This window comes from Nyctereutes procyonoides, unplaced genomic scaffold (assembly GCF_905146905.1).
Source record: "Nyctereutes procyonoides isolate TBG_1078 unplaced genomic scaffold, NYPRO_anot_genome, whole genome shotgun sequence".
In the NCBI taxonomy this organism is placed as follows: Eukaryota; Metazoa; Chordata; class Mammalia; order Carnivora; family Canidae; genus Nyctereutes; species Nyctereutes procyonoides.
In genome coordinates, this window is record NW_026575126.1 from 39,611,143 (window position 1) to 39,637,694 (window position 26,552).

Consider the following 26,552-nt stretch of genomic DNA (forward strand, 5'->3'; position numbering starts at 1 on the left):
CCGCGGGCTTCCCCGCACCCACCGACCTGCTGCGGTCGGAAGCCACGCCCCGTGGACTGAGCGCCTGCAGGGTGCGGACCCCGCGCCGGGCACAGACTTCGCCCCCTCCCCCCCAACTGCCCTGCGGAATCGGACAGCATGAGAACGACAGGGACGAATAGAACATATTAAGCACCCTGCTAAGGAAGCTCTTTTATGGACACAACTACTTTACTTTTACAACATACTAATGAAGCAGGAACTGTGATCCGCATTTTACAGGTGCGGAAGCCGAGGCTAGGGGTGCCCTAACTTGCTGGGGCTCACTGGCAGAACTTGAATGGGAACCACAGCAGTGTGACTTTGGGGTGCACGCTCTTATGCAGATTCCCTCGCTGAGGCCTTGGCCTGTGTGGTTCCGAACTGGACTCGAGGCTGGACTCCATGCTCCTGTTCAAGGACAGAGGACTGGGCTGGAGACCAGGAGGATTCAGGGCCTGCAGCCGGGACATGTGGGGGGCTGCCCCGGCCATGGCCTTGTGGCTGGTGGGGAATCTCTAGACTCCCAGGGCTCCCTGGGGGTGGTACGGGGCCTCCTGGCCTGGTGGGCGGGGGCACACGGAAGGCTGGAACAGTGGTGTGCTGGTTTTTAATAGCAGGCTTTCAGGGGAAAAAGAAAGCCCCGATTGTTGACTTGGCAATATCGATGTATAGGACTCCCTGCATGGCTGACTTCAAGCTACGGACATGACCTTATGGAACATGAAGTTGGACAGAGATGTGTACTATGGCTTTTGTCAGCTAGTACTGGCTGGCTCCCATACACCCCTGGCTGGCACCAGGACTCCCGAGTCTGGGGGGCCTGGGGGCCTTGCTGCCTGATTCTAGAGAAATAAGAAAGATGGGAGTTGGAACTCCCGACCTGGGGAAAAACGGTGCAAGGACTCATTGGACGTGTGGTTTAGGGGCTAGGACTTCTGGGTCCTGGGAGGGCTGGGACAAGGTTTCCTGCCAACATAGAGTAGGGGTGCCAGTTACCTTTGCAAACAGGTCTGAGGGTTGCAGGGCCGAGGGAGGCCACCATGTTTTCCCACAGCACCTGCGATGACAGCTGGGTGGACTTTGGGGATGCCTCCATCTCCCCTTGGTGCCACCACCTGACCCCCTGAAATGCAAGGATCACCATGAGTCCCACCCACACCCATTCTTAGCACACATTCCCTGACCCCCCCTTCTGCCAGGTAGGAATGAAGTGGTCAGGGCCTTACTCCCAGGTTCGAAAGCCACCCAGGAGCTGGGGTGGGGGTGGGGCATAGATCTATAAACCAGAAACAGACCGATAAAGCAGTACACACAGCAAAGGAGCTTGGCTCGTGCACACTGGCATCACCTGGCTTCGGGCTGAATCTCAGTCTGGTCGCACACCTGTGTTGGTTAGCTGATTAACCTCCGCAGTCCTCACTTTACCAGTCTGCAAAATGGGGGTGATAATAATTGTTAGCTTATAGGGTTGTGGGGCTAAAGGAAGGGTCGAGTCCTGGTGGTGGCCCTCAGCAGGGCCAGAGCAGGCCCATGGAGGTGACTCACCACGCGTGCTCTGGTGTAGCTCCTCCTCACAGCCACCCTGTGAGGTCCGATGGTTCACAGAGCAGACACCAGCTCATGGAGACCCAGAGATCTACCTGTGTCCACACCGGAAGCCCCAGCCCCGCTTGGCAGCCCCAGTCACTCTTTGGTTGTTTGGATCAGTGCCCTGCCTCCTCTGGACCCAGCTGCCCAGACTGGACCTGAGGCCTGGCCTCCCTGCCGGCTCCCTACCCCCCTTCCCCCAGCCTCCCTGCTCATTCCAGGAAGGAAATGGATAGAAGGGCCAGAGTGGCCCCAGGGAGGCCCTAGGGGGGCTGGGACACGTCTAGTGAGGGCAGGGGAGATAACCCAGCCTTACAGGTCTCCAGGCCTGTGCTCGGGCATCCAGCTTCCTGCAGCCTCTGGGCCCATGCCCACCCTAGCACCCTTCCCCCCAGCTGCTGGGCCACTGCCATGCCAAGCCTTGGCTCCGGCGCCTCCAGCCTCGGGAGGCCCTCACAGACCTCGCAGAGCTGGGGCAGCCAAGGCTGGCATCCAGGCCGGCAGAAGGACCCCGCCACGCAGGCAAGCCCATGGGAATGGCCCAGGTCCAGACCCAGGTGCCTTCAGGCTTCTACACAGAGACAAGGTCCACCAACAATTAGTCGTATTGTTTGGAGTGTTTTAAACCTCTATATAAAATGTTTCACACTGGATGCGTTGTTCCTCAGCTTACTTTTTCCACTTAACCTGATGTTTCCAAGTTTCTTCCCATCCAAAAAAAAATCACGAAAAACGCACAAAAAAAATTCAGCTTCATTCAAGTAGGTATTTGTTTCCTAAGGCTGCTGTGACAAAGTACTACAGACCAAGTGGCTGAAACAACAGCAATTTATTGTCTCAGCTCTGGAGGCCAAAAGTCCAAAATCAAAGTGGGGGCAGGGTTGGTTCCTTCTAGAGGCTCTGAGGATGAAATCTGTCCCATGCCTCTCCTAGCTTCCGGTGGCTGCCAGGGGTCCTTGGTGTTCCTTGGTCAGGAAGAGCAGTGCTCCAATCTCTGCCTGCCTCCTCACATGGCCTGGCCTCCCCCTCCAGGTCGTCTCTGTGTATCAGATCTCTCTACTTTCTCTTATAAGGACACTACCCCTTGATGTAAAGCCCACGATTGTCTCATCTTGAGTTTTTGGGTTTTTTTTTTTTAAGATTTTATTTTGGGGATCCCTGGGTGGCGCAGTGGTTTAGCGCCTGCCTTTGGCCCAGGACGAGATCCTGGAGACCCGGGCTCGAATCCCACGTCGGGCTCCCGGTGCATGGAGCCTGCTTCTCCCTCTGCCTATGTCTCTCTCTCTCTGTGTGTGTGTGTGTGTGTGACTATCATAAATAAATAGAAATTTAAAAAAAAAGATTTTGTTTTGTTATTCATGAGAGATACACAGAGAGAGGCAGAGACACAGACAGAGAGAGAAGCAGGCTCCTCATGGAGCAGGGAGCCCGATGTGGAACTCGATCCCAGGACTCCAGGATCACCCCTGAGCCAAAGGCAGACACCCAACTGCTGAGCCACCCAGGGATCCCTCATCTTGAGATCTTTAACTTTCAACTGCAAAACCTCTATTTCCAAACAACGGCACATTCTTGGGGAGTGGAAATTAGGACTAGGACATCTGTTGTTTGGAAACACAATTCAACCCACTACAAGGAATAATTTTTTTTTTTTTCAAGAGAACACAAACGTAAGTCCAGGAAGGAGGAACAGCAGGAGAGGGAGAGAAAATCTCAAACAGATTCCCTGCTGGGCAAGGAGCCCAACACAAGCTCAATCTCAGGACCCTAGGATCATGAATGACCTGAGCTGAAACCAAGAGTCAGACACTCAACCAGCTGAGCCACCCAGGCGGCCCAGGAGTAATTTTTATAGAATAAAATTCACCAAGTTTAGTATCCTCATTTGATGAGTTAACAAATGTCTGTGATGGTATAACTCCTTCCACAATCATAGTAGGGAGCACTTTCTTGATCCCAGAGAGCCCCATGACCCTTTGCAGGCAACCTCTCTCCCATACGTAGCAACCGGCGACCACTGGTTGGCTTACTGTCCCTACCATTTTGTCTTTTCCAGAATGCTCTCTAAATGGAATCATGTATAGTACATGGTCTTTTTGCACCTGGCTTCTTTGACTTAGCAGAACTCTTGGTTTCTGAGATTCATCCATGTTGTATGTATTAATGAAATCAATAGTTTTGAAAAATTTCGAATCTAAAGAAAAATTGTGGGAATTATATAAAGAATACCTCCACGTAGGCTCACAATTGTGAACATTTTGCCACATATGCTTTATCTCTCTCTCTTACACGGCACATACCTGCACACATTTTGCTAAACCATTGGCTACTTCAACTGTCATCTCCTGAGGGCACAGATATTCTATGTAATCATGTACCATTATCACACGTGACAAACTGAACGGTGATAAAATACATACAATAATCTACCTAATATACAGCCCATGGTTTTTTTTAAATTTTTTTTTAAGATTTTTATTTATTCATAGAAACACAGAGAGAGAATGAGAGGCAGAGACAGGCAGAGGGAGAAGCAGGCTCCATGCAGAGAGCCTGACATGGGACTTGATCCCGGGTCTCCAGAATCATGCCCTGGGCTGCAGGCGGCGCTAAACCGCTGCTCCACCGGGGCTGCCCACAGCCCGTGTTCTAATGTTCCCAGTAATGCCCTTTTTATTTTTTTTTTAATGCCTTTTTTAGATGATGTTTTCATTGATCCAGGATGAAATCGAAGACCACATACTATATTTAGCTGCCATTTCTCTTCAGTCTTCTTTACTGTGAAATAGTCCATTGGGTGCCTGGGTTGCTCTATCAGTTAAGCGCCTGACTCTTGATTTCAGCTCAGGTCACAATCTCAGGATCATGAGATAGAGCTCCCGCCCCCCCCTCCCCAACTGCAATCAGACTCCACACTCAGGGGGGAGTCTGCTTCTCTCTCTCCTGCCCGTCACTGTGCTTGCATTCTTGTTCTCTCTCCCTCTCTCTCTCTCAATAAATAGATAAACTTTTTAAAAACGATTTTATTCATTTATTCATGAGAGACACAGAGAAAGAAGCAGAGACACAGGCAGAGGGAGAAGCAGGCTCCCTGTGGGGAACCCGTTGCTGTACTCAATCCCAGGACCCTGGGATCATGACCTGAGCCAAAGGCAGACCCTCAATCACTGAGACACCCAGGTGTCCCATAAATACATAAACTTAAAAAAAAAATAGTCCACTTGTTGGGACGCCTGGCTTGCTCAGTTTATAGAGTGTGCAACTCTTGGTCTTATAGTCATGGGTTTGAGCCCCATGTTGGGTGTAAAGCCTCCTTAAAAAACAAAAGTAAAAAGAGTCTACTTGACCTTTTTTTTTTCTAAGCTTTTATTTATTTATTCATGAGAGACACACAGAGAGAGAGGCAGATACACAGGCAGAGGGAGAAGCAGGGTCCATGCAGGGAGCCCGATGTGGAACTCGATCCTGGGACTCCAGGATCAGGCCCTGGGTCAAAGGCAGGCGCTAAACCGCTGAGCCACCCAGGTGTCTCTCTACTTACTTTGTTATGTGTCTTTCAGGACATTGATTTTTCTTCTTCTTTTCTTTTTTGTTTTTAAGATTTTATTTATTTATTTGACAGAAAGAGAGCACAAGCAAGTGGAGTAGAAGGCAGAGGCAGAAGCAGAGGGAGAGCCTTATGTGGGGCTCAGTCTCAGGACGCTGGGATTACAACCTGAGCAGAAGGCAGATGTTTAACCGACTGAGCCACCCAGGCACCCCAAAATGATAGGATTGTTTTAAATAAGAAATTTCCCCAAAATAAAAATGCCCTGGGGGTCCCTGGGTGGCTCAGCAGTTTAGCACCTGCCTTTGGCCCAGGGCATGAGTCCCACATCGGGCTCCCTGCCTGAGTGGAGCCTGCTTCTCTCTCTACCTGTGTCTCCCTCTGTGTGTGTGTGTGTGTGTGTGTGTGTGTGTCTGATGAATAAATAAATAAAATCTTTTTTAAAATGCCCTGATTTTTCTTTTTTTTAAAGACTCCACGGGGCACCTGGCTGGCTCAGTCAATGGACTGTGTGACTCTTGATCTTGGGGTTGTGAGTCAAGTTGAGCCCCATGTTGGGTGTAGAGATTACTTAAGAATAAAAGCATCTTAAAATAAAAAAAGACTCCAGGCAGCTGTTTTCCAGAATGTTTCTAAGATTTATCCCCAAAGATGCATTTGGATGTAGTTTGTTACTAACTGTATGGTTTTTTCATCCAATGTTTATGCCCCGATTTATTTCTCTACTCTTCTATCAGTGAAGGACTTAGTATTTTGGCACTTTTTCAATGTTTAAACAATGTTCTAATGCACATTGTTGTACACAGACTTCCATGGAAACATGGATGGGAGTCTTATGCTCTTACCCAACCAGAAGCGGAATCAGTAGAGGGGAGGTGTTCCATTGTTCCCCTGCTGTGTAACAACCATCCCATAACTTAGAAGGCTTAAAACAATTATTTGATTTTCTGTTTCACAGGTTTTAGGTCGGTCAGGGTTCTGCTGGGGATTCTTTCTGCTGGGCTCCTATGCAACTGTATGTAAATAGTGGCTGGGGCCAGGATAATCAGAAGTCTTCTTGGCTCCCACATCTGGCACCTGGGCTGGATGGTTGGGTCACTGGATCAACTGGGGCCAGTCAGCATTTCCCTCACCACATGGCCCCTGCCTGTGGCCTGCATGGATGTGCTCACAGTATGGCTATCCCAGACTTCTACATGGTAGCTGCTTCCCCAGCATAAGGATCCAAGGGGCCTGGGAAAACGCTGCAATGCTTCTTAAGACTCGGCCTTGGAGGTTAAGAACCTCAACCTCAAGGAGAATCACTTCTGTGGCATTCTATTGATCAAGTCACTGGGGCCAATCCAGGCTGCAGGGGAGAGGGTTTGATTCCACCTCTCAATGGGAGGAGTAACAAAGAATTTGCAGCCGTCTTTTATCTACCACAGAGGTTATGCTCTTTAGCTTTATGAAATATGGCCAAACTGGTTTGCAAAGTGTAGGTATTAATTTACACTCTGTAATAAAGAATCTGACTCCATGCTTGATGTTTGGTGGTTGACAGCCTTAAAGCCACATGCCTCCCTCTTGCCTTGTGCTCCACATCTGGACAAGCTGATAACAAGGCCCTGGTGCACACTCTCTCTTTCTGGCACTAGAGGGAAATTTAAATCAGGGGACCCCTGGCCAGTGTGGAGGGGCCCTCAGCCCAGCCTCACTCCTTTACCATAATGAAACCCCTCCTTACTCTCTCAAGCCACTTCTGACCTGCTTGGGGGTCTGGCCCCACTCCCCATAGAAATCCTCATTATGTGAGTAATCAATCTTGTCATAGTCTCTTGGTGTGGGCAGCCTCATCAGTCTTCACATCTGAATCAAATTTTAAGTGAAGATTTGACCCCATAGTGGGGCAACCACAAAACACACTCCTGACAGCAGCACACGAATTGCACCTGGCTCACACCTGGCTAAAACTTGGCATTATCAGACTTTAAACCTTCTGCCAGTCTTATGGCAAACATGCTGTGAAATAAAAACTATGTATACCTATATATCTATTACTGCCCCCTGGTTGTTGGCACAAAGCTCCTAAAACCCTTGTAAATAGGGTCTATAGGGGTGCCAGGGACATGTGGTTCTCCTTACAGTTGGTGTCAGGGAAATAGGATTTGCTAGAATGGACTTCACTGACAGAAACATGGTTTGGGAAGAGAAAGGGGGAAAAGGTGGGTGATGAGGAGCCTCTGAGTCCTAGTGGGCATGTGGTCCCCCATGTGGTAGGGAGCAGCAGCTTTTCTGCATCCAGTGACTCAAGGTAAAAGTTACCAAAGGAATGTAGAGATCCATCCAGCTCCCTGAGAGCTGGTTCACTGGATGCATAAGGAAATGCAAACTAGTAAGAAAAAGACAAAATATTCAATCCCTTGGTTATTCGTAATGGTTAAATACAATTAAAAGAGAAGGCTGGGACAACCCTTGGTGCTAGACAAGCTCAGAGACTTTGGTGAGTCTAAGCTTTGGCCCATTGCCTAAAAGCCACGCCCACAGGGAGAAGTTACCCAACGACAACAGAAAGTACCTCTGAGACCTCTGCTTGCTGAGGAGGTAGTCGATGTAGGGGAGGGCAGAACCGAGGAGCCACTGAAACCGGGGGCCAGCGCGAAGGGGTTGTTTCCTTTCATAGATCACTATCATCGGCTGGCTGAGGAGCCCTTACTGACACAACTGTGAGAGTGATTCATGTGGGGGCCGTGCCTTTGGCTGTGGATGCTGCAGAGTGAAAGAGCACACTGGGGTGAGTCAGGACCTACAGCTCTCTATTAAACAATCACAGATGGCTGCACATGATCCAGACACGTGGGAGGGAAGAGCCAGCCTGGCAGGTGGGATAAAAGCCACTGTAAGGTCCATTTGCCCCAAGGAGGGCTGTTCGCTTCCCCCTACAAATGCCAAGTGGAGCACCCCAGATGATGCAGCGGATGAGCTCTGTACATAAGCCACTCGGGACCGGCCTTAGCAGGGACAGTCACCCACTGAATATGCTTCTTACCCAGACACGGTAAATGCTATGTTTAAGGGATGCCCTTCACTTGATGGGATGAGCACTGGGTGTCTTACTATATTTTGGCAAATTGAATTTAAATTTAAAAAATGTAAAAAAAAAAATAAGGGATGCCCTTTTGGATAGGGCAGTTTGGGAAATCTTATTACATTTGCTGTCTCTACTTCCTCTCATGGGTAAAAGTAAAAATGTGGAGCCCAGCTGGCTCAGTCAGTAGGGCATGAGACTGTTGATCTTGGGGTTGTGAGTTTAAGCCCCATATATAAGAGATTGCATGAAATTTAAATTTTTTTTAAAGATTTCATTTATTTATTCATGAGAAACACACAGAGAGAGGCAGAGACACAGGCAGAGGGAGGAGCAGGAAGCCCGATGCAGGACTTGATCCCCAAACCAGGATCACACCCTGAGCCAAAGACAGCGGCTCAACCACTGAGCCACCCAGGTGTCCCCATTATCTGGCTACTTATGTTGGTTTTCCACATCGGTCTTTTTTTATCATTGAGGTGAAATACACACGCATGAGCCCTGCCATCTCGATCATTCTTCTGTGGTACTGATGCCATTCACATCTTGCTGCAGCCATCAGCCCCATCACCCCTGGATACCTCCTCAGCTTCCCACATGGAGACTGTCCCCATTAAAGACCGACTCGCCCCTCTCATCCCTTGGCCCCTGGTACCCACCATCTACTCCCTGTCCCTGTGGTTTTCATGACACTAAATACCTCATTAAAGTAGAATCTTACAGTATTTGTCTGCCATTAGGTCTTTTCAGGTATAGTTTCTGTTGGTTTATTTTTTCTCCCTTTGAGTGGGCCACATTTTCCTGTTTCCTTGTATGCCTTTTTTGGGTAAAGATTTGTTTCTTTTAGGTAGGGGAAGGGCAGAGGAAGAAGGAGTGTAGACTCCCTGCTGAGCATGGAGCCCAACGCTGGGCTGGGTCTCATGACCCTGAGAGGGTGACCTGAGCCAAGTCAAGAGTGGATGCTTAACCGAGCCACCCTGGCGCCCCTGCTTTTTTGTTTGTTTAAGATTTCATTTATTTGAGACACAGAGAGAGAGAGAGAGAGAGAGAGAGAGAGCATGAGGACAAGTGTGGGAGGAGGGGCAGAGGGAGAAGCAGATGCCGCACCAAGCAGGGAGCCCAACCTGGGGCTCGATCCCAAGACCCTGGGCTCATGACCTGAGCGGAATCAGATTCTCAACCGACTGAGCCACCCAGGTGCCACCTCCACCCTTTTTATTTTTTATTTTTCTCTCCACCTTTTTTTCCCCTCCACCCTTTTTTTTTCACACCCACCGCGGGGCTTGAAGTCATAACCCGAAGATCAAGACTCACCTGCTGGGGTGCCTAATCTCAGGGTTGTGAGATCAAACCCCACCTGGAACTCGGCACACAGTCTGCTTGAGATTCTCTCTCCCTTTCCCTCTGCCACTCCCCACTGCGTGCTCTAAAAACAAACAAATAAATACAATCTTAAAAAAAAAAGTCACCTGCTCCACCTACTGAGCCAGCCAGCCGGCATTGTGATTGTTTGGTGGCATACTAGACAGCTGAGTCTAATAATGCCATAGATCGGGATCCCTGGGTGGCGCAGCAGTTTGGCGCCTGCCTTTGGCCCAGGGCACGATCCTGGAGACCTGGGATCAATTCCCACATCAGGCTCCTGGTGCATGGAGCCTGCTTCTCCCTCTGCCTGTGTCTCTGCCTCTCTCTCTCTCTCTCTCTCTCTCTGTGACTATCATAAATAAATTAAAAAAAAAAGAAAACATTAAAAAAAAATAATGCCATAGATCTGGACACCAGAGTCTCCCTCCCCCTTTGTTATTGTGCTTGTTGAGTGGTTTTGTTTTTTGCAGGTGTTGCGGGCAGTCTCTGTGCCTGGGAGCAGCCTGCGGGGCACGCTTGGGTCTTGTCTGAGCCCTTCCTTGGACAGGTGCAGTTGCTTTCTCACCAGCACCCCCCCCAACACACACACACACAATTGTTTTGTGTCAGTGTGGTTTTTGGGGGGCGGGGTGGGGGGCGGGGTGTTTTTTTAGCTGACCTGTGTAAGTTGAAAGTGTGCAACGTGTGGATCTGACACATTAATACACAGCGACGGGGCTACTGCTGTGGCGCTAGCAGACACCTGCAACACGCCACATCATGATCATTTCTTTCAGGTGGTGAGAACACGTCAGATCTCGTCACCTGGCAGCTTTGCAGTTTGTAAGGCCGGACTGTTGACGCCTGTGCCTGTACTGGACATTACCTCCCAGGACTTACTAATCCACTAGTTGCAAGTTCGTGCCCTTACACAGCATCTCCCAGCCCCACTCCCCCACCCCCCCCACCCCTGGTTACGGCCATGCTACTCTAGTCTCTGTCTCTATTATATGCAGTTGTTTTGAATGTTCTAGTTTTTAATATCTGGCTCCTGAAAGCAGGAAAGTGAACAATGAAGGGGGAATAAAGTCTCTGGCCCTTGGAATCTGCTGGAAGTCACCTCAGCGGGAGACAGGGGCCTGCCAGGGTTGGGGGAAGGCCCCAGCGGCTGCCCCCCTCCTTGCACCTCTGTGCTGAGATTCCTGGTCCCTGGAAGACAGCGGCCTTCTCCCCCACCCGAGTTCCCACGAGCTGCGGGGGGCTGTCTGCGGGTGGTGGCCAGAGGCTGCTACTGTGCTGAAAGCTGAAATTGGTGGCGGTTGGCCCTCCCTAGCCTCCCTGGAAGTTGTAAGCTGTCCAGGGGACTCTAGAGTTCCAAAAACAGTTTACTTTTGACAGATTCTATTTGTGCAGTATTTGTCCCGGTGGAGAGACAACTCCCAGGGCTTCTTCCTCTACCGTCTTCCCAGAATCTTCTCTGATCCAAGGCCTCTCGCAAGAGTGATTGGGGCGGAGAAGAGAAGCTCCCTGGACTCCTTGACATAGGAGCCCCACGCACTGTGGCACCAAAATCCCCCTGGTGAAACCCTGCCTTGGGCTACAAGTACATAGGATGTAAAAATGTAAGCGCTGGTTAAGGCCATAAAAGTTGGAATGTTTGGGCAGGCGTGATGTAAAGAGGTTCTGCTCCATCTCCTTTACTTAATGTTTTATGCAAATGAATATTAAGTCATACTAGGAAACACGCCCCCTACTTAGTATTGTAAAACCAAAACTCACGGATGAGGGGCGCCTGGATGGCTCAGTGGCTGAGCATCCATCTTCAGCTCAGGTCATGATCCCGGGGTCCTGGGATTGAGTCCTGCGACGGGCTCCCTGCTCAGCAGAGTGCCTGCTTCTCCTCCCCCTCTGCTGCTCCGCCTGCTTCTCCTCCCCCTCTGCTGCTCCCCCTGCTTGTGCTCTCTCTCTTTCTGTCAAATAAATTAATAGATAAATATATTTTTTTAAAAAACCTAACCCTGTAGATGAAGCCTCCTGTTAGGAGGCTAACAGGAATGTAAGGGTGGGTGGAATTAAGATAAAAGTATAGGAATTGGTATGTTGGAACAGGTGTTATGTGCAATGTTTGAATTTCTTAAACCAGATTGTGTTTTAGGGATGGGCATCATGTCTGACCGGGACGTTTCCTCTACCTACTACTGTAAATAAAGTAGGAGGCATCAAGCCCGGAAGCCATGGAGGAGAGGCTGGAGCGCAGCGAGGGACCAGCTCCCTGTTTCAGGCCCCTGCAGGGTGTAGACCAGCACCAGCCTGCGCACGCCCTCCAGCAACGGTCACTAGGACTTTGGACTCAAGCATTTTCCATTCCAGGGGCATTTTCTACCTTGCTCCCCGACAGATACTGAGGCTACCCTGGGGAGGACTTCAAATGACCTTGGAGCTGTATGCCAGTGTTGTCTTGGTAATGTCAGAGAAACACTCTAATGGGGACGGCAGTGCCATGAGAAAGTGAAAATGGTTTCTATGGGACCATGCCGGGGCGCCTGGGTGGCTCAGTGGTTGAGGTTCTGCATTGGGCTCAGGTGGTGATCCCAGGGTCCCGGGATCCAGTCCCGCATCCGGCTCCCTGCAGGGAGCCTGCTTCTCCCTCTGTCTGTGTGTCTCTCATAAATAAATAAAACCTTAAAAAAAAAAATAAGGAGCTGCTGGATGCTGTCGTCCCTTGGACGGTGCCCGTAACCTGCTCTCCGCTGACCAACAAAGAGCAGCTGGCTCTGCAAATGGCCGCTCGGAAGTGAACGGACACATCCTGTTTGGAAGGCAGGCACTGCGCTCAAGGAAGGTACAAACAAGTCAGTTCGGTGGGCTGAACTGCGAGCTGTTTTTCCAGCTGTGAAGGAAGAACTGAACGGGGGTAAAAGCCCTTAGGTTTGGAAAAAAAAAAAAAGCCCTTAGGTTTGGTGTCTACTGACTCAGGCCGAGGACACTGGCAGCCTGGCCTAGTAAAGAGGCGCCCTGTGCTCAGGACCCTCCAGGACTTCATCTGATGTATCTCTTTATCTGTTTAGCTGCATCCTCTGCTGTATCCTTTACTGCATAATAGGCTGGTGCACCTGTTTCTCTGAATCCTATGACTTGTTCTAGCAAATAATTGAATGGGGGGGGGGGACAGGCTCAGGGGAACCTACAATTTGTAGCCAAACTGCCAGAAGTTGTGGGTAACCAGGGGACCTATTACTTGTGATTGGCGTCGAAGTGGGGGGCGCGGGGTGTCCAGAGGGACTGAGCCCTTATCCTCTGGGGTCTGTGGTAACTCCAGGGAGTGTCAGAATCCAACGAGTTGCAGGACACTCAGCTGGTGTCCCAAATAATTTTTTGATATTGAAGAAAAACCATACACATGTCTAGTGTGGGAGGCCTCTGAGTGTCCTAGTCTGAGAGTGAAGGAGAAAGGGCAGGAGAAGTGCAGGCCTTTATTACACATGGGATTTACCGTGGAGTGCACTGTGTCCTCACCCCACACTCCCCAACTGCTGTGTTGAAGTCCTAACCCCCAGGGCCTCAGCCTGTGGCTGTTTTTAGAGGCAGGGCCTTTACAGAGGCCACGAAGGCCAAACGAGGCCGAGGCCGTGGGGGCGACCTGACCTTGTCCTGACAGTTTGAGGAGATGCGGGTGCCCAGAGGCAGCAGGGAGGGGAACTGGGCATAGAGGAAAGACCACGACAAGAGGACAAGCCCTGGGAAGCACCCCCTTCAAGCCACCTGCACGCCCAGGAGAGGGACTGAAATGGCAGGAAAAACCACCCTTGGGGCACCTGGATCTTGGACTTCCAGCCTCCAGAAATAAATTTCCGGCGCCCAGTGCGTGGTATTTTGTTAGCGCAGCTGGCGTCGACGAATACAGGATTTCAATGTTTTAGTTTGTATCTCCAGCTCGCTAATCCCGCTCGTTATTTATTTTGTCTAAAACACAGGGTGCCTCACCGCTGCCGGCTCCAGAGACCGAGCTATTGCACTCGCACGCAGCTCGCCCCCCGCCCGGAAGCCTCCCCTCCCGGCCCCCTCCTGCCGCCTTCCAGCCCGGGGCTTCCCCGGCGGGGCGGGCCGTGGCTCCGCGGGTCCCCAGGCTCCGCCGGGTGCAGCGCGTCACCGCTCCTCCGTGCTGCGCTCCTGCCCGAAAGGCCGCTCCCGCCCCGCGCCCGGTCCTGGGGGGCCGCACCCAGCACCTGCGGGAGGCGGCGCGGTCTCGGGGCGGCCGGGACCCCCGCGACCCCGGGCTCGGGGGACGAGGGCGGGGAGCCCCGGGGCGCAGCACCGCGCACAGCCGGGCACCGGCAGGGCGCAGCACCGCGCACAGCCGGGCGCCGGCAGGGCGCGCGGGGAGGCGGCCCGGGACCCCGCGGGGGAGGCGAGCGCCCCAGCCTCCGGCCGGCCGCCGCGGGTGCTCGGGGCTGGGCGGCGGGGGCGCCCCGGAGCCTCCCCTCCCCGGGGCCCGGCCGAGGCGTGCGGAGAAAGCAGAACCGAGCCGGGCCGCGGGGAATCCCAGCGGACCCGCTTCTGGGAAGAGAAACTCGCGGGCGCGGCGGGCGCACCGGGGGCGGGGGCGCCAGGCTGCGGTTCCTCTCGGGAGCGCCGCGACTGGGCTCTCGGGGTCCGGGGCCGCCGGCCGGCTCCCCCCGGCTCGCGGGGGTCCGAAGCCCGGGCCACTGCCCCGCCGCGCCCCGCCGCTCATCCGGTGCCGCAGCCCTGCCCCGCCCGGGAGGGAGGGGCCGCCCACGGCGCACGGGGGCCGGCGGGGCCGGCCCGGGACCCAGAGGCCGCCGCGCACTCGGTGCTGCAGCTCCGCGCCCCCCGCGCCTCCTCAACGGTCCCCGGCCCCCCCGCGGGCATGCTGCGGCTCCTGGCGCTGCTGCTCTCGGTGCTGCCGCCGCCCGCGCGCGCCCGGGAGCCCTCGGCGCAGGACGTGAGCCTGGGAGTGGTGAGTACCGGGGTCTGCGGGCTCTCGGGTCTGCGGGGGGCGGGGGTACTGATTCAAAGAGGGACTGGGGTTGCAACCTGGGGACCCAGATTCTTGGACCCATCAGGCTGGGGGCCGGGATTGGAAGATCTGTAGAGGCGCAAGGGCGGGGAGGTAGAGCACAGGACTGTTGGGTCGGGACAAAACCCAGGGCTGGAGAGGCCAGACTGAGAGGCAGCAGGCAGTCACCGGGGCAGGGGCCCCTGGGCTCCGGATGCCTGGGTGCCTGGCGAGAGGTGGGGCTTCCTGGATGTGGGTGGGAAGGGTCGCCCCACTCATCCCGCTTCCCCAATCCCTCTGTGGCCTAGGACTGGCTGACCCGCTATGGCTATCTGCCGCCACCCCACCCTGCCCAAGCCCAGCTGCAGAGCCCTGCAAAGCTGCAGGATGCTATCAAGGTCATGCAGAGGTTTGCCGGGCTGCCTGAGACGGGTGTCCTGGGTAGGTAGACCCCCGCCCTCTCCCCAGCCCTGCTTCTGTTCCCAGCCTGACCATTAGCCGGAGGTTTCTAAACCTCAGCATCACCTGAATCACAGGGGCTAGGAAATGCTGATCTTGGGGCCCAATGCATCAGGTTCTCAAGCATTCCTTTTTCAATAAATATTAACTAAGAATCTCTTACTTGTAAGGCCATTTCAGGCTCTGCTGGTGTAGTGATGAACAAAGCAGAAAAGGCCCCTGCTCTCGTGCACACACACACACAGATCAAGAACAGAAATATGCAAGATAATTTCAGATAGTGATTCATGTTTTGAGGAAAATAAAATGCTAATCAGGGCAGATGTCTCTGAAAGGTGTCATGGGTTGAGAGGAGTTCATATGACACAAAGAACTCATAGGACACAAAAAGGAGGAAGCCAGCCTTGGGAAGATGTAGGAAAAGTGTCCCAGGCAAATGCAAAGGCCCCGTGGTCAGCACAAGCTGGTGTTCCTGTATTGAGACGTGGATTGAAAAGCAAGAGCCTGATGGGGGATAGGGGGGTGATGCTTGAAAGGTGTTTGGTTTTGATTACAAGCATGATAAGAAACCACCAGAGGGTTTGAAGGAGGAGGCAATTGGGTTGGATTTACAGTTGTAAGCTTCCTATGGTTGCTGATGGAGAATGGAGGGTGGGAATGGAGACCAAGAAGGAGGCAGTTGAATCCAGGGTGCATATTTTGGAGGTAGATCTGAGAGGCTCATCTGTTGGGTTAATGAGGAAGAAGAGAGTTGGGGGGAGGGTGGCCAGCTACAAGGGAGGAGGGACCTTTCTCTGTCCTGTCCACTGCCGAGTAGTGTCTGGCATCTGCATGTGCTCCAGTACTCTTTGTCACCTCAACCAATGAGGTGAGGTTTGACCTTCGTTTGAAGATGAGGGGACAGCTGGGAATGGAGCTGAGCTAGGAAGGGGGATTCCAGGCCGACCTAACCTGGGAAACCAGAGACCCAGCCAGCCTGGGGACTTTGGACTTAGGATGTGGTGAGGATTAGGGCCCCACGGTGTGAGGTATGGGCAGACAACCTCCTGGGGAGGCTCCAGCCTCAATGAGAGGAGTCTGCACTGCACCCCTGTGGCTCCTTTCTCCAGAGTCTAATTACCACGGCTCAGGGAAGCAGGACCCCCAGACCCCAGACCTGAGCACCACAGGGAAGCAGCTAGTTCATCCAGGGCCAGGTGAAGAGGGTGACGCTGCCCTGAAGAGCAGGGTCATGGTTTGGTATGAGCTCACAGAACTGGACAGCCTGTGTTCAAAGCCAAGCTGGGGGGCCCTTCCTGCACAAGTTTTTTTTAACCTCACTGAGCCTGTTTGTCCGTGTAGGAAGCCAGCTGGCACTACGACTAGGGCAGGTTGGCCTACCACTGATCCCCTATCCCCACGACCTCTCCCACAGACTCAGCAACGATGGCCACCATGCAGAAGCCCCGCTGCTCCCTGCCTGATGTGCTGGGGGTGGCAGAGCTGGTCAGGCGCCGCCGCCGGTATGCTCTGAGCGGCAGCATGTGGAGGAGGCGAACCCTGACGTGGAGGTAGGTCCCAATGGCCACCCCCCCACCCCCGCCTGCCTGCTGGACCCGCCTGGAACGAATGCCTTCTGTCTCCCCAGGGTACGCTCTTTTCCCCAGAGCTCAGCACTGACCCAGGAGACCGTGCGGACCCTCATGCACCACGCCCTGACCACGTGGGGCGTTGAGTCAGGCCTCAAATTCCAGGAGCTGGTTTCTCAGGCCCCAACGGAGCCCGACATCCTCATAGACTTTGTCCGGGCATACCACCAGGACAGTTACCCCTTCGACGGGCAGGGAGGTACCCTAGCCCATGCCTTCTTCCCCGGGGAACACCCCATCTCTGGGGACACTCACTTTGATGATGAGGAGACCTGGACTTACGGGTCAAAAGGTACAGTCTCCGCTGTTTGGAGAGGTCCTCTCCCCTGGCCTGTCTGCCCTTATGAATTTGGTTTAAGTCACACATATCGATGGAGGCTGTATCAATTGGGCTTCTCCAGGGAAACAGAACCAGTAGGATGTATGTAAGTGATTTATTTTGAGGAATTGGCTCACAGGGTTGTGGAGACTGGTAAACCCTAAATATACGGGACAGGCCTGCAGGCTGGAAAAGCAAGTGAGAGTTGATGTTGCAGTCCTGAGTCTGACATCTTCAGGGCAAGCCGGCTGGCTGGAAACTCAGGCATTATTTCTGTGTTGCAGTCTTGAAGCAGAATTCCTTTTTCTCTGGGAAACCTTAGGTTTGGTTCTTAAGGCCTTCAACTGATTAGACAAGGCCTACCCACCATGGAGCAGGATCTGCTTTGCTTACAGTCAACTGATTGTAGATGTTAATCACATCTACAAAATAACCTACACAACAACATCTAGACTGGTGTTTGGCTAAACAACTGGACACCATAGTGTGGCTAAGTTGGCACAGAAAATTACCCATCCCTGAGGCTTCTCAGGCATCCAGCTCTGAGCTGAGCACTTTAAGAGGGGAAAACAGCTTCTTTTAGCAGCTGAGTCACAAGAGTAACCAGCAGTTGCTACACACAGTGACACAACTGCGGGGAATCCTAGCAGAGGAAGTCCTTTGGTCTGTGGTACTCAGAGCAGAGGTGTACCCAAAGCCTTTGACTGATGGGGTTTTCTAAATGTGGTGGCTTTGCTTATCCCCCATGTGTATACTGAGGGCCGAGTAATGCACGAGGTCTTGCTCTACTGGAGTACGTGGAGCCATGGGGAGGACACAGAGAAAAGTGCAAGCCAATGAGCTCGCTGAGTCCAGAGTCATCAGGGGTAGGAGCACAGGGGGCATCTGGGGCTGGAAGGCTGAAATACAGTGTCAGGAGGAAGACTGAGGATGGACGGTGGGTTTCACAACACAGAGGGCCTTGTCAGCGCGGGGACAGACGGGGCAGGGTGGGGAAAGGGAATGGGAGCCATGGAAGGTTCTGCATTGTGGAGATACCACTGGCCACAGCAGGGGGTGGGGGGTGGGGGGTGGAGGGGGGGGCAAGATAGGGGGAAGGAGGCTGGAGGTTGATACAGGGTCCTGGAGAGAGATGATGTTGGGTGATGGGGGTCAGGGGGCAGTTTAGTCAGGCTGGGCAAAGCTTGGGATCTGACTGGATCCTGGGGGCAGAGGGGATGGGGAGGAAGGGGTAATGGCTAGGTTTCTGACTTGGAGCCCCTGGAGGAGCAAGATCAGGCTCTGGGAAGGCAGAGGAGAGTTTCAGTTTGGCTCTATGTCTGCAGCGCTTGCGGGCCGTTGAGTGTGGGCAGTGCATTAATGGTTGAGTGTCTTGCCCCAGAACTGGGACTTCTCTGACTTAGGTCAGGTTCCCCATAAGTGGAGCTCGAGATGAAAATTCTTGTGCAAGCGGTTTCTCAGGGTATGTTCTCTGGGGAACGGGAAGCAAGAGCAGGCTGGGAAATGAAGCTAAGTCAGGATGCGGTCTCAGCTGAGAGGAGCCGGACCCAGCTCCGGCGGGGAGCGTAAACAGTGAGGGGTCCACTCTTCCACCTACTCAGCCATCCTACTCAGCCATCCGCCTGTGGCTGTGGGGAGGCTGGCCAGGGGGGAAGAGCCATTTTCTGGGGAAGGGAGCAGCCAGGGGATGGCAAGCAGGCCCTGCAAGGCTGTGTGATGCAGCACTGAAGCACCGCCTTGAAGCACTACTCAAGTCAGGGCTCCTCTGCTCACTACCGGTTTAAGTTACTTGACCTCCATGCACTCAGTTTCCTCATCTGGGAAATGGGAATTATAACAGTACCTGGAGGCAGGGTGGGCTTGCGGGTTAAAGAAGTAATTCACCCACAGCTGTTAGCACAGGGCCCCACATGCGGTAGCACTCCGCTTTCCCCCGGCTGCTAGGACCTGGACCTGGGGGCACACAGGGCGGTTGGCAAGGTTCTGGGAGGACAATGTAGGACGTGAAGGTCAGGTACGGAGCTGTGGAGAGCCCCATGGTTAAGGAGAGGGTAGAAGGAAAGGAGGAATCAAAGGAAATGGAGAAAGAACAGGCCCACAGGTGATCAAGAACAAGACTGAAGAGGCAAGCAGGGGGCAGTGGGCAGGGTGGCAAACCATTCCAGTATGTAACATAGGCCTGGACTGGGTTATCTGGGGACAAAGTGACTTTGGTGCCTACAGACTTGGCAGGTGGAGGAGGAGTCCTGACTGCAGCAAGATTAGGCGTGAGAGGGACTGAGGAAGTGAAGACTGGGTTTAGACCGCTGACCACAGAACTCACTAGGGAAGGGCTGTGGATGGGGGCAGATAGGTACTGGGGTGTCTTAGGATGAGGGAGAAGTGAACCCTTGGTGATGCTGGGTGAGAACAGAAAGAAAGATAATGGGGGATGGATGAATGGATTCATGCATGGATAGATGGATGGACAGAGGGATGGATGGAGAGATGGACGGATGGATGGATAGATGGGGCCTCCTTGTCCTTGAGGTAAGTGAAGCAGGGTCCTTGCATAGGGCAGGAAGGGGAGGAGGCAGGAGGTGAGCTTGGGGGAGGTGGCCCTATCTGCCCAGGCACACAGGAAGTTACAGATTGCATCGCATGGCCTGTCTTGATGAAATAGGAAATAGATTTGTCAGCATTTGTTATCTAAGAGTTGAGGGGCAGAGCTGGGGAGCAGCTTGAGCAGCTGTGGGCCTGAAATTGAGACCGGTAGAGAGAGCAAAGGAGCGGACAGGAGGTATCAAGGACCCCCGAAGACTGGCCCCTAGGGGAGCTCTCGTAGGCAGGGGTTGCAGCTGTGCTTTCCCAGCTACAAAGTACAAGAAGGCTGCAAGGAACGGTGTGGCCAAAGGAGAGGCAAAGCAGGGAAGGAGGGTGAGAGATGAAAAAGACCTACCTGATGTAGACACTGAGCTTCCTCCAGCTTCTCAGAAAAAGCATTCAGGGCAATAAGGAACCCACAATCCACGCAGAAATTCATCACTACAGTTGACCAAGATCATCTGAAGTTGCTGCTGAAAGGCAGGATGATCCAGCCAGAGTACCTGGCTAGCCCGTCATTTCACTTGATCTCCCTGTGCCTCAGTTTCCCACCTGTCAGATGAGGACAGACGGAAGAGGTTTTATGAGAGGTGAATGAGGGCAAGAACTTGCTACGTTTCCTAAGACTCACTCACGTGAGTCTCTTATACTCCCATCCAGCGGTCCTTAGGGCTGAGAGAAATTTGCATTTCAGATCACCAGGTCGCTCCCAATAAACCCACTTTCCACACTGCTGGCCGAGTTAGAGATTTCCCTGCAGGAGATCTACATCTGTGGAAATGGTGCTTCCTTGGGCGGCCGCTGGCCGCTGGCCCATCTTGCTGCCTTGCTCTCTTGGCCTCTCAGCGGTGCGAGCGGGAGCTGGCAGGTGGATCGATGAGGAGCTGGGACTGGGCCAGCAACTGGGAGCGTGAAGAGGCTCACTCCTGGCGCCCAGGCTGGGTCCCCAAGGAAGAGGCTGTGGCCACAGAGGCTGGGAAGGAGGCTGGCCGCCAGGGCCAGCCGGCTGTGGTCTGAGAGTGCCTGCCTGAGGAGGTGGATGAAGCTGCGGAGGCAGGGAGGCATCAGAGGACCTCAGGGAGGCCAGGGAGGGGTGGAGGCGGTGGGAACGGGGAGATGGGGGAGGGTCACAGAGGGCTGAAGGGATGGGGCACTGCAGAGGTGCCCATGGGAAGAGCAGGGGAGCACCATGAGGGTGGGAGCAAGGTCTTGGGAACTGAGGCCCAGGAGACTGAGCAACACTCTTCAGGAGTTCTGAGCACAGACTGGAGCCGGGAGGAGGGAGACTCCAAGGGCTGGGGCCTCCTCCAGAGAGATGCACGCACCCCCGGGTTCCTGATTCCCCTAGAGGGTTTCTGTGTGCACAGGCTCCCCTGCCTGGCAGCCAGCGCCACATCAGGAGGTCGCCCCTTCCTCTGTCCTCCTCCTGCCCCCTCCCTGCCCCCTCCTGTGGGCCTCTTCAGACCTTATCCCAGTGTCCAGAACTGCCAAACAAAGCTACTCGAAAAAAATCTACCCAATAAATGAACGAACACAGGAGGGACAAAATGGCTCATGGAATGGTCTGGGTTTAGCCATCCCTGGAGGGTCTCCTGGTTGTTCGCTCTGCCAGCAGGCCCCAGGTCAGATGCTTCCTGGCTGCCTTCTTCCCTGGTGTCCGGGAAGGGCACAGCTCTAGCCCAATCTCCCTCCTTCTCCAGATGGTGAGGGGACTGACCTGTTTGCTGTGGCTGTTCATGAGTTTGGCCACGCCCTGGGCCTGGGCCACTCCTCAGCACCCAACTCAATCATGAGGCCCTTTTACCAGGGCCCGGTGGGTGACCCCCACGAGTACCGCCTCTCCCAGGACGACCGCGAAGGCCTGCAGCAGCTCTATGGTACGGGACTGGGGCGGGTGGTTTGCCCCGTGGCCTCTGCAGCAGGGTCAGGGAACTCACGCCTCTCTGACTCTCTCCACAGGGAAAGTGCCCCAGACCCCATATGATAAGCCCACAAGGAAACCCCTGGCTCCTCCTCCCCCACCCCCCGCCCTGCCCCCGGACAGGTGAGTCCCTCTCCAGCTGTCTGACCTGGGGTGAAGTCCCTAACCTCAGTGTGCTCCTTGGTAGGATGGGGTGATGAGAGTCCCTACCTCATAGGACTGTCCTAACGGTTCAGCAAAAAGACTGGCAGCCCCGACCCGGCTCTGCTCAACCGTCCTTTCCTTTGTAGTCCCTCTCTTCCCATCCCTGACCGGTGTGATGGCAATTTTGACGCTATTGCTAACATCCGTGGCGAAATCTTCTTCTTCAAAGGTGAGTCGCTTCAGATCTCCCTTGAGCCCATAGAGTTGGCTTCCTACCCCCTTAGGATGACCCACCAAGCCTGCGGGGTTTCCCTGGACTTTCAGTGCTATTAAAAAAAAAAAAAAAAAGGCGGAGCCGCCGCACCCTTGGAACCCAGACGGACGTCCTCACCGGGGGAGCGGGACGCGCTCTCGCCGCCGCCTGACGCGCCCGCCCGCCCCGTTCCGCCGCAGGGCCCTGGTTCTGGCGCCTGCAGCCCTCGGGGCAGCTGGTGTCCCCCCGGCCGGCGCGGCTGCACCGCTTCTGGGAGGGGCTGCCCGCGGCGGTGGACGTCGTGCAGGCCGCCTACGCCCGGCACCGCGACGGCCGCATCCTCCTGTTCAGCGGTGAGTGCGCGAGGGGCGCGGCCGGGGCCCGCGGGGGGGCGGGGGTGGGGCGCACCTGCTGACCTGCCCGGCCTCTCAGGCCCCCGGTTCTGGGTGTTCCGGGACCGGCAGCTGGAGGGCGCCCCGCGGCCGCTCACGGCGCTCGGGCTGCCGGCGGGGGAGGAGGTGGACGCCGTGTTCTCTTGGCCGCTGAACGGAAAGACCTACCTGATCCGGGACCGGCGCTACTGGCGCTACGACGAGGCGGCGGCGCGCGCGGACCCCGGCTACCCCCGCGACCTGAGTCTTTGGGAAGGGGCGCCTCACGCCCCGGACGACGTCACCGTGAGCAACACAGGTGCGGCAGTGAGCGCGGAGGGCCCGGGCCCGGGGGCGTGGGGGGGTGGAGTCAGGGGAGACAGCCTGGACCGGCCCGACGTGCGCCTCCCTCCCCCGCAGGTGACACCTACTTCTTCAAGGGCGCCCACTACTGGCGCTTTCCCAAGGGCAGCGTCAAGGCCGAGCCCGACTCCCCGCAGCCCATGGGCCCCAAGTGGCTGGACTGCCCGGCCGCCAGCGCCGACCCACGCGCCCCCAGGCCCCCCAGGGGGACCCTGGCCCCCGGGACCTGCGATTGCCACTGCGAGATCAATCAGGCCTCAGGGCGGCCGTCGCTGTCCTTCGAGGTGTCCCTTCTGGCCCTGCTGCTGGGCGGCGTCGCCTCCGTTTGAGGGGGACCGGCTCCTCCGCGGGTCTGGGGGCGCGGGGGGGGTCCTGAATGGCCGCGGAGGCGCATCCTCTGTTCCACCGGCGGGCGGGCAGCTGGGAGCTGAGCCCCGGGGACGGGGACGGGACAAACGGCTGGCCTGTAGCCTGGACCGGTCACCTGCTCCGCCCGGCCTCCCCCCGCCCCACTCCCCACCCCCGCCCGCGCTTCTACCGCAGGACGCTCCCTTTCCCGGAAGAGCTGGTGCTTCTCCGAGCTCCAGGGACGTCCCTCAGCACCCGCCTGGCGACAGCCCCTCGCAGGAGCGGTGGGGGCGCTTCGGCTCTGGAGGGATGGCCTGAAGGTCTCCACCCGCTGCTCCGGGGTTCCCAGGACGGCCCTACCCTGTGCCACAGCCGCGACGTCCCCCAATGCGGCACGGATGGGGACTCCAGACCCAGCCCTGGGACTGCCCCTGAGCGCCCACCTCTTGGGTGACATCAGTGGCCACCCGGATGGCCCTCCACAACCTGAGCCTCAGGACCTCCTTTCTGTACCCAGAACTGTCCCCGTTTGACAGAACCCCCTCCGATCCCTCAGATCCTCTCAATACCATCACCCTGGAGTGTCGGCCACTTCCCTCAAGGACAGCTCCCAGACTCCTCAGCTCAGTGCGCTGGGAAGCCAGTGGACTCAATTCCCCTCAATCCAGAGCCACTGCTTCCTTAACACCCTCACCCACCTCCTTCTCCACAGAATCCAGGATCTAAATCAGTGCCTCTGGAACAATACTTCTGGAATATTCCACATCAGAATCACCTAGGGAATTAAAAAATGCAGACCCCATGCCCTTCCCTGAATTCCTCTGATGGTGGGTCCAGGAGTCTGCATTTTAGTAAGCTTGGGGGCTGCGTGGCCCTGATGGGTAAGGGATCTGGGACAGCAGCTGTCATCCCAGTGTTGTGATTTCCCTGTGTCTCTGCCCGGTCGCCCTCCCAGGGGCGAACCTCTTCACATTCTTGGTAGGGTCAAGCTGATGGCCCTGGTTGAGCAGGGTGGAGCCACTTAGCGAGGACTTCTTGGGTTTCCATCCAGCCCACAGGGCTGCGTGGGGCGGGGGCTGCCTGCCATTGGTCACAAGAAGCTGAACAGTACCAGGGGTCTTCAACTGGTACATCACCTGGGAATTGTAAGTGACCAGAAAACCAGAAATCTGGGCCTCTGTCGGGATCCTTTCAAAATATGTGGAGGAGGAAACTTTTATTTTAAAAGCTTATGAACCCCACACAGGAGGACAATGAAAATAATTGGAGAGAAAGCCTTTCATTACTTCTGAGCACAGATGGACCTGGGTTGAGTCTGGCAGCAGGAACTTGACAGACCCAAATTGCTATGTTTTGTAGAGGAACTTGGGGTTCAGAGTTGATGGGCAATGGGGTGGCAGATGGAGAGAGAATGTGTGGCAGAAGGAAGCAGAGAGTAGGGCGCCTGCATGGCTCAGTCAGTTGGGCATCTGCCTTCAGCTCACGTCATGATCCCGGGGTCCTGGGATCCAGCCCCACGTCGTAGGCCCCCTGCTCAGCAGGAGCCTGCTTCTCCCTCTCCCTCTCCCATTCCCCCTGCTTGTTCTTAGTCTCTCTCTCTCTCTCTCTTTCTCAAATAAATAAATAAGTAAAATCTTTTTTTAAAAAAAGAATGAAGCAGTGAGAGGAACCCAAAAGTTGGCTGGGAGAGCACAGACGAGGGGCATCCAATGTGAAATCTGTGTCCACTATCATTGCTCCATGCAATTTCTTCTCCAGCCTTTAAAAATATATTAAGTATACTACAGACAAATGCCATGTCAAACTGATTAATTTTATTTTTTAAGTGGTATGGTTCCATAATCAAAATGTAAAACATTTGTGCTTCAGCGGAACCGCCATCTTTCAGTAATTTGCCAAAATGACCAACACAAAGGGAAAGAGGAGAGGTACCCTCTATATGTTCTCTAGACCTTTTAGAAAAGATGGAGTTGTTTCTTTGGCCGCATACATGCGAATCTATAAGAAAGGTGATATTGTGGACATCAAGGGAATGGGCACTGTTCAAAAAAGAATGCCCCACAAATGTTACCATGGCAAAACTGGAAGAGTCTACAATGTTACTCAGCATGCCATTGGCATTGTTGTAAACAAACGAGTTAAGGGCAAGATTCTTGCCAAGAGAATTAATGTCCGCATTGAGCATATTAAACACTCAAAGAGCCGAGATAGCTTCCTGAAGTGTGTGAAGGAAAATGATCAGAAAAAGAAGGAAGCCAAAGAGGAAGGTGCTTGGGTCCAACTGAAGCGCCAGCCTGCCCCACCCAGAGAAGCACATTTTGTGAGAACCAATGGAAAGGAGCCTGAACTGCTGGAACCCATTCCCTATGAATTCATGGCATGATAAATGTAAAGAAAATAAAATACCTCAGGATTGTAAAAGTGTTTCTCTTAATTGAGTAGGAGTGTGGTTGGTGTCCTTTCACTTAAAAAAATATTTAAAGCAAACTTTGTGTTCTAATTCATTGGGTGATGTTTTTATTCAAATTTAGTGGCTTTTTTTCTTGCTGAAAGGTGTGAAGTGGTTTATTGTACAAGAGAGTATACCTATTTGGTTAGAAAACTGCCAGGTATTACTTTGAAAATATTTATGGTAGTTGGGAAATAATCCCTTTAAATCCCTAAGGGAAAAAAATTTTAAACACATGAAAGGTTATCTATCACATTCATTACATTTAAGCTCAGGGAAGCTATGAGTGCTTGTAATTGTATCCTGTCTTAAATAGCTGTGTTTTGAGGATAAAGAAGTTGCCTTTGAAGTCAACTATTTAAAAATAGATTGTTTAAAGCACTCGGTCTGGTTCCTACCAAATTGTTTTCCCTGTCATTTCCTGTCACAATTTTCCTATACGGTGCTTTAGCCCTTAGGAAAACTTTGTTTTCTTGGAGGTGTTTTTTTTTTTTTTTGGAGGTGTTCTTTCTTACCCCAATTTCTTTGCACTTTCCTTTGCCTGAAATACCTACACTTTAAGTTGCTGAATTCCTGATTTTCATTTCATCTTGAGCGTCACAGGTGAAACTTCCCTGATAAGAGTATTTTAAGGAGAGGAATGAAAGTGCTCGGAATCAGGAGAAAAATTATTTCTGATTTGGGATAGTGGAATAAAGTCCTTATACCTGTTCCCACTTAAAAAAAAAATTGTGCTTCAGAGAGCACCATAAAAAAAAAAAAAAGACCACCCACAAAATGGGAGAATTTGTTTGCAAATGGCATATCTTGGATATTCTGGACAAGGGACTTGTATCCAGAATATATAAAATACACTTACAATTTCATAGTAAGAGGATAAATAACCCAGTTTAAAAATTGGCAAAGGGGGCACCTGGGTGGCTCAGTTGGTTAAGCGTCTATCTTTTTTTTTTTTTTTTAAGCGTCTGTCTTAGGCCCAGGCCATGATCTCAGAGTCCTGGGATTGAGTCCTGCATCAGGCTCCCTGTACAGAGGAGAGTCTGCTTCTCCCTCAACCCCCCCCACTTGTGATCTCTCTCTCTCTCTCATACGCTCCCCCCTCTCTAAAGTAAATAAATAGAATCTTTTAAA

The 26,552-nt window shown here is 53.6% G+C and overlaps 2 protein-coding genes and 1 long non-coding RNA gene across 5 annotated transcripts; 2 read left to right on the forward strand and 1 right to left on the reverse strand.

The window, feature by feature from the left end:
• Nucleotides 1-180: 180 nt before the first annotated feature.
• Nucleotides 181-7,923, reverse strand: LOC129520039 (uncharacterized). Of its 3 annotated transcripts, none has more exons than XR_008666467.1 (4): nucleotides 7,713-7,923; nucleotides 1,370-1,450; nucleotides 1,018-1,144; nucleotides 181-429 (listed from the first exon to the last, which is right to left on the reverse strand). It is a non-coding gene; the product is annotated as an uncharacterized LOC129520039 (long non-coding RNA). The 3 variants fall into 3 exon arrangements; XR_008666468.1 differs by having other exon boundaries at nucleotides 1,335-1,450; XR_008666469.1 differs by having other exon boundaries at nucleotides 1,317-1,450.
• A 4,407-nt stretch (nucleotides 7,924-12,330) lies between these two features.
• Nucleotides 12,331-22,986, forward strand: MMP25 (matrix metallopeptidase 25). The gene is made up of 11 exons (XM_055340941.1): nucleotides 12,331-12,408; nucleotides 13,541-14,544; nucleotides 14,892-15,024; nucleotides 16,457-16,592; nucleotides 16,670-16,962; nucleotides 21,273-21,449; nucleotides 21,532-21,616; nucleotides 21,784-21,866; nucleotides 22,091-22,243; nucleotides 22,323-22,580; nucleotides 22,682-22,986. The coding sequence occupies exons 2-11, from the start codon at nucleotides 14,455-14,457 to the stop codon at nucleotides 22,951-22,953; spliced, it is 1,680 nt and encodes a 559-aa protein (XP_055196916.1). The 5' UTR covers nucleotides 12,331-12,408; nucleotides 13,541-14,454; the 3' UTR covers nucleotides 22,954-22,986.
• Nucleotides 22,987-24,869: 1,883 nt separating this feature from the next.
• LOC129520038 (60S ribosomal protein L21-like) lies at nucleotides 24,870-25,443 on the forward strand. The gene has a single exon (XM_055340942.1). It carries the CDS (start codon nucleotides 24,873-24,875, stop codon nucleotides 25,353-25,355), a length of 483 nt encoding a protein of 160 aa, XP_055196917.1. The 5' UTR covers nucleotides 24,870-24,872; the 3' UTR covers nucleotides 25,356-25,443.
• Nucleotides 25,444-26,552: the final 1,109 nt, after the last annotated feature.

Coding starts and splice junctions, on each gene's coding strand:
- MMP25 (XM_055340941.1), top strand. CDS start 14,455: ATGCTGCGGCTCCTGGCGCTGCTGCTCTCGGTGCTGCCGCCGCCCGCG. Junction 21,617..21,783: donor CCCGCCCTGCCCCCGGACAG/GTGAGTCCCTCT, acceptor TTTCCTTTGTAG/TCCCTCTCTTCCCATCCCTG. Junction 21,867..22,090: donor CGAAATCTTCTTCTTCAAAG/GTGAGTCGCTTC, acceptor GTTCCGCCGCAG/GGCCCTGGTTCTGGCGCCTG.
- LOC129520038 (XM_055340942.1), top strand. CDS start 24,873: ATGACCAACACAAAGGGAAAGAGGAGAGGTACCCTCTATATGTTCTCT.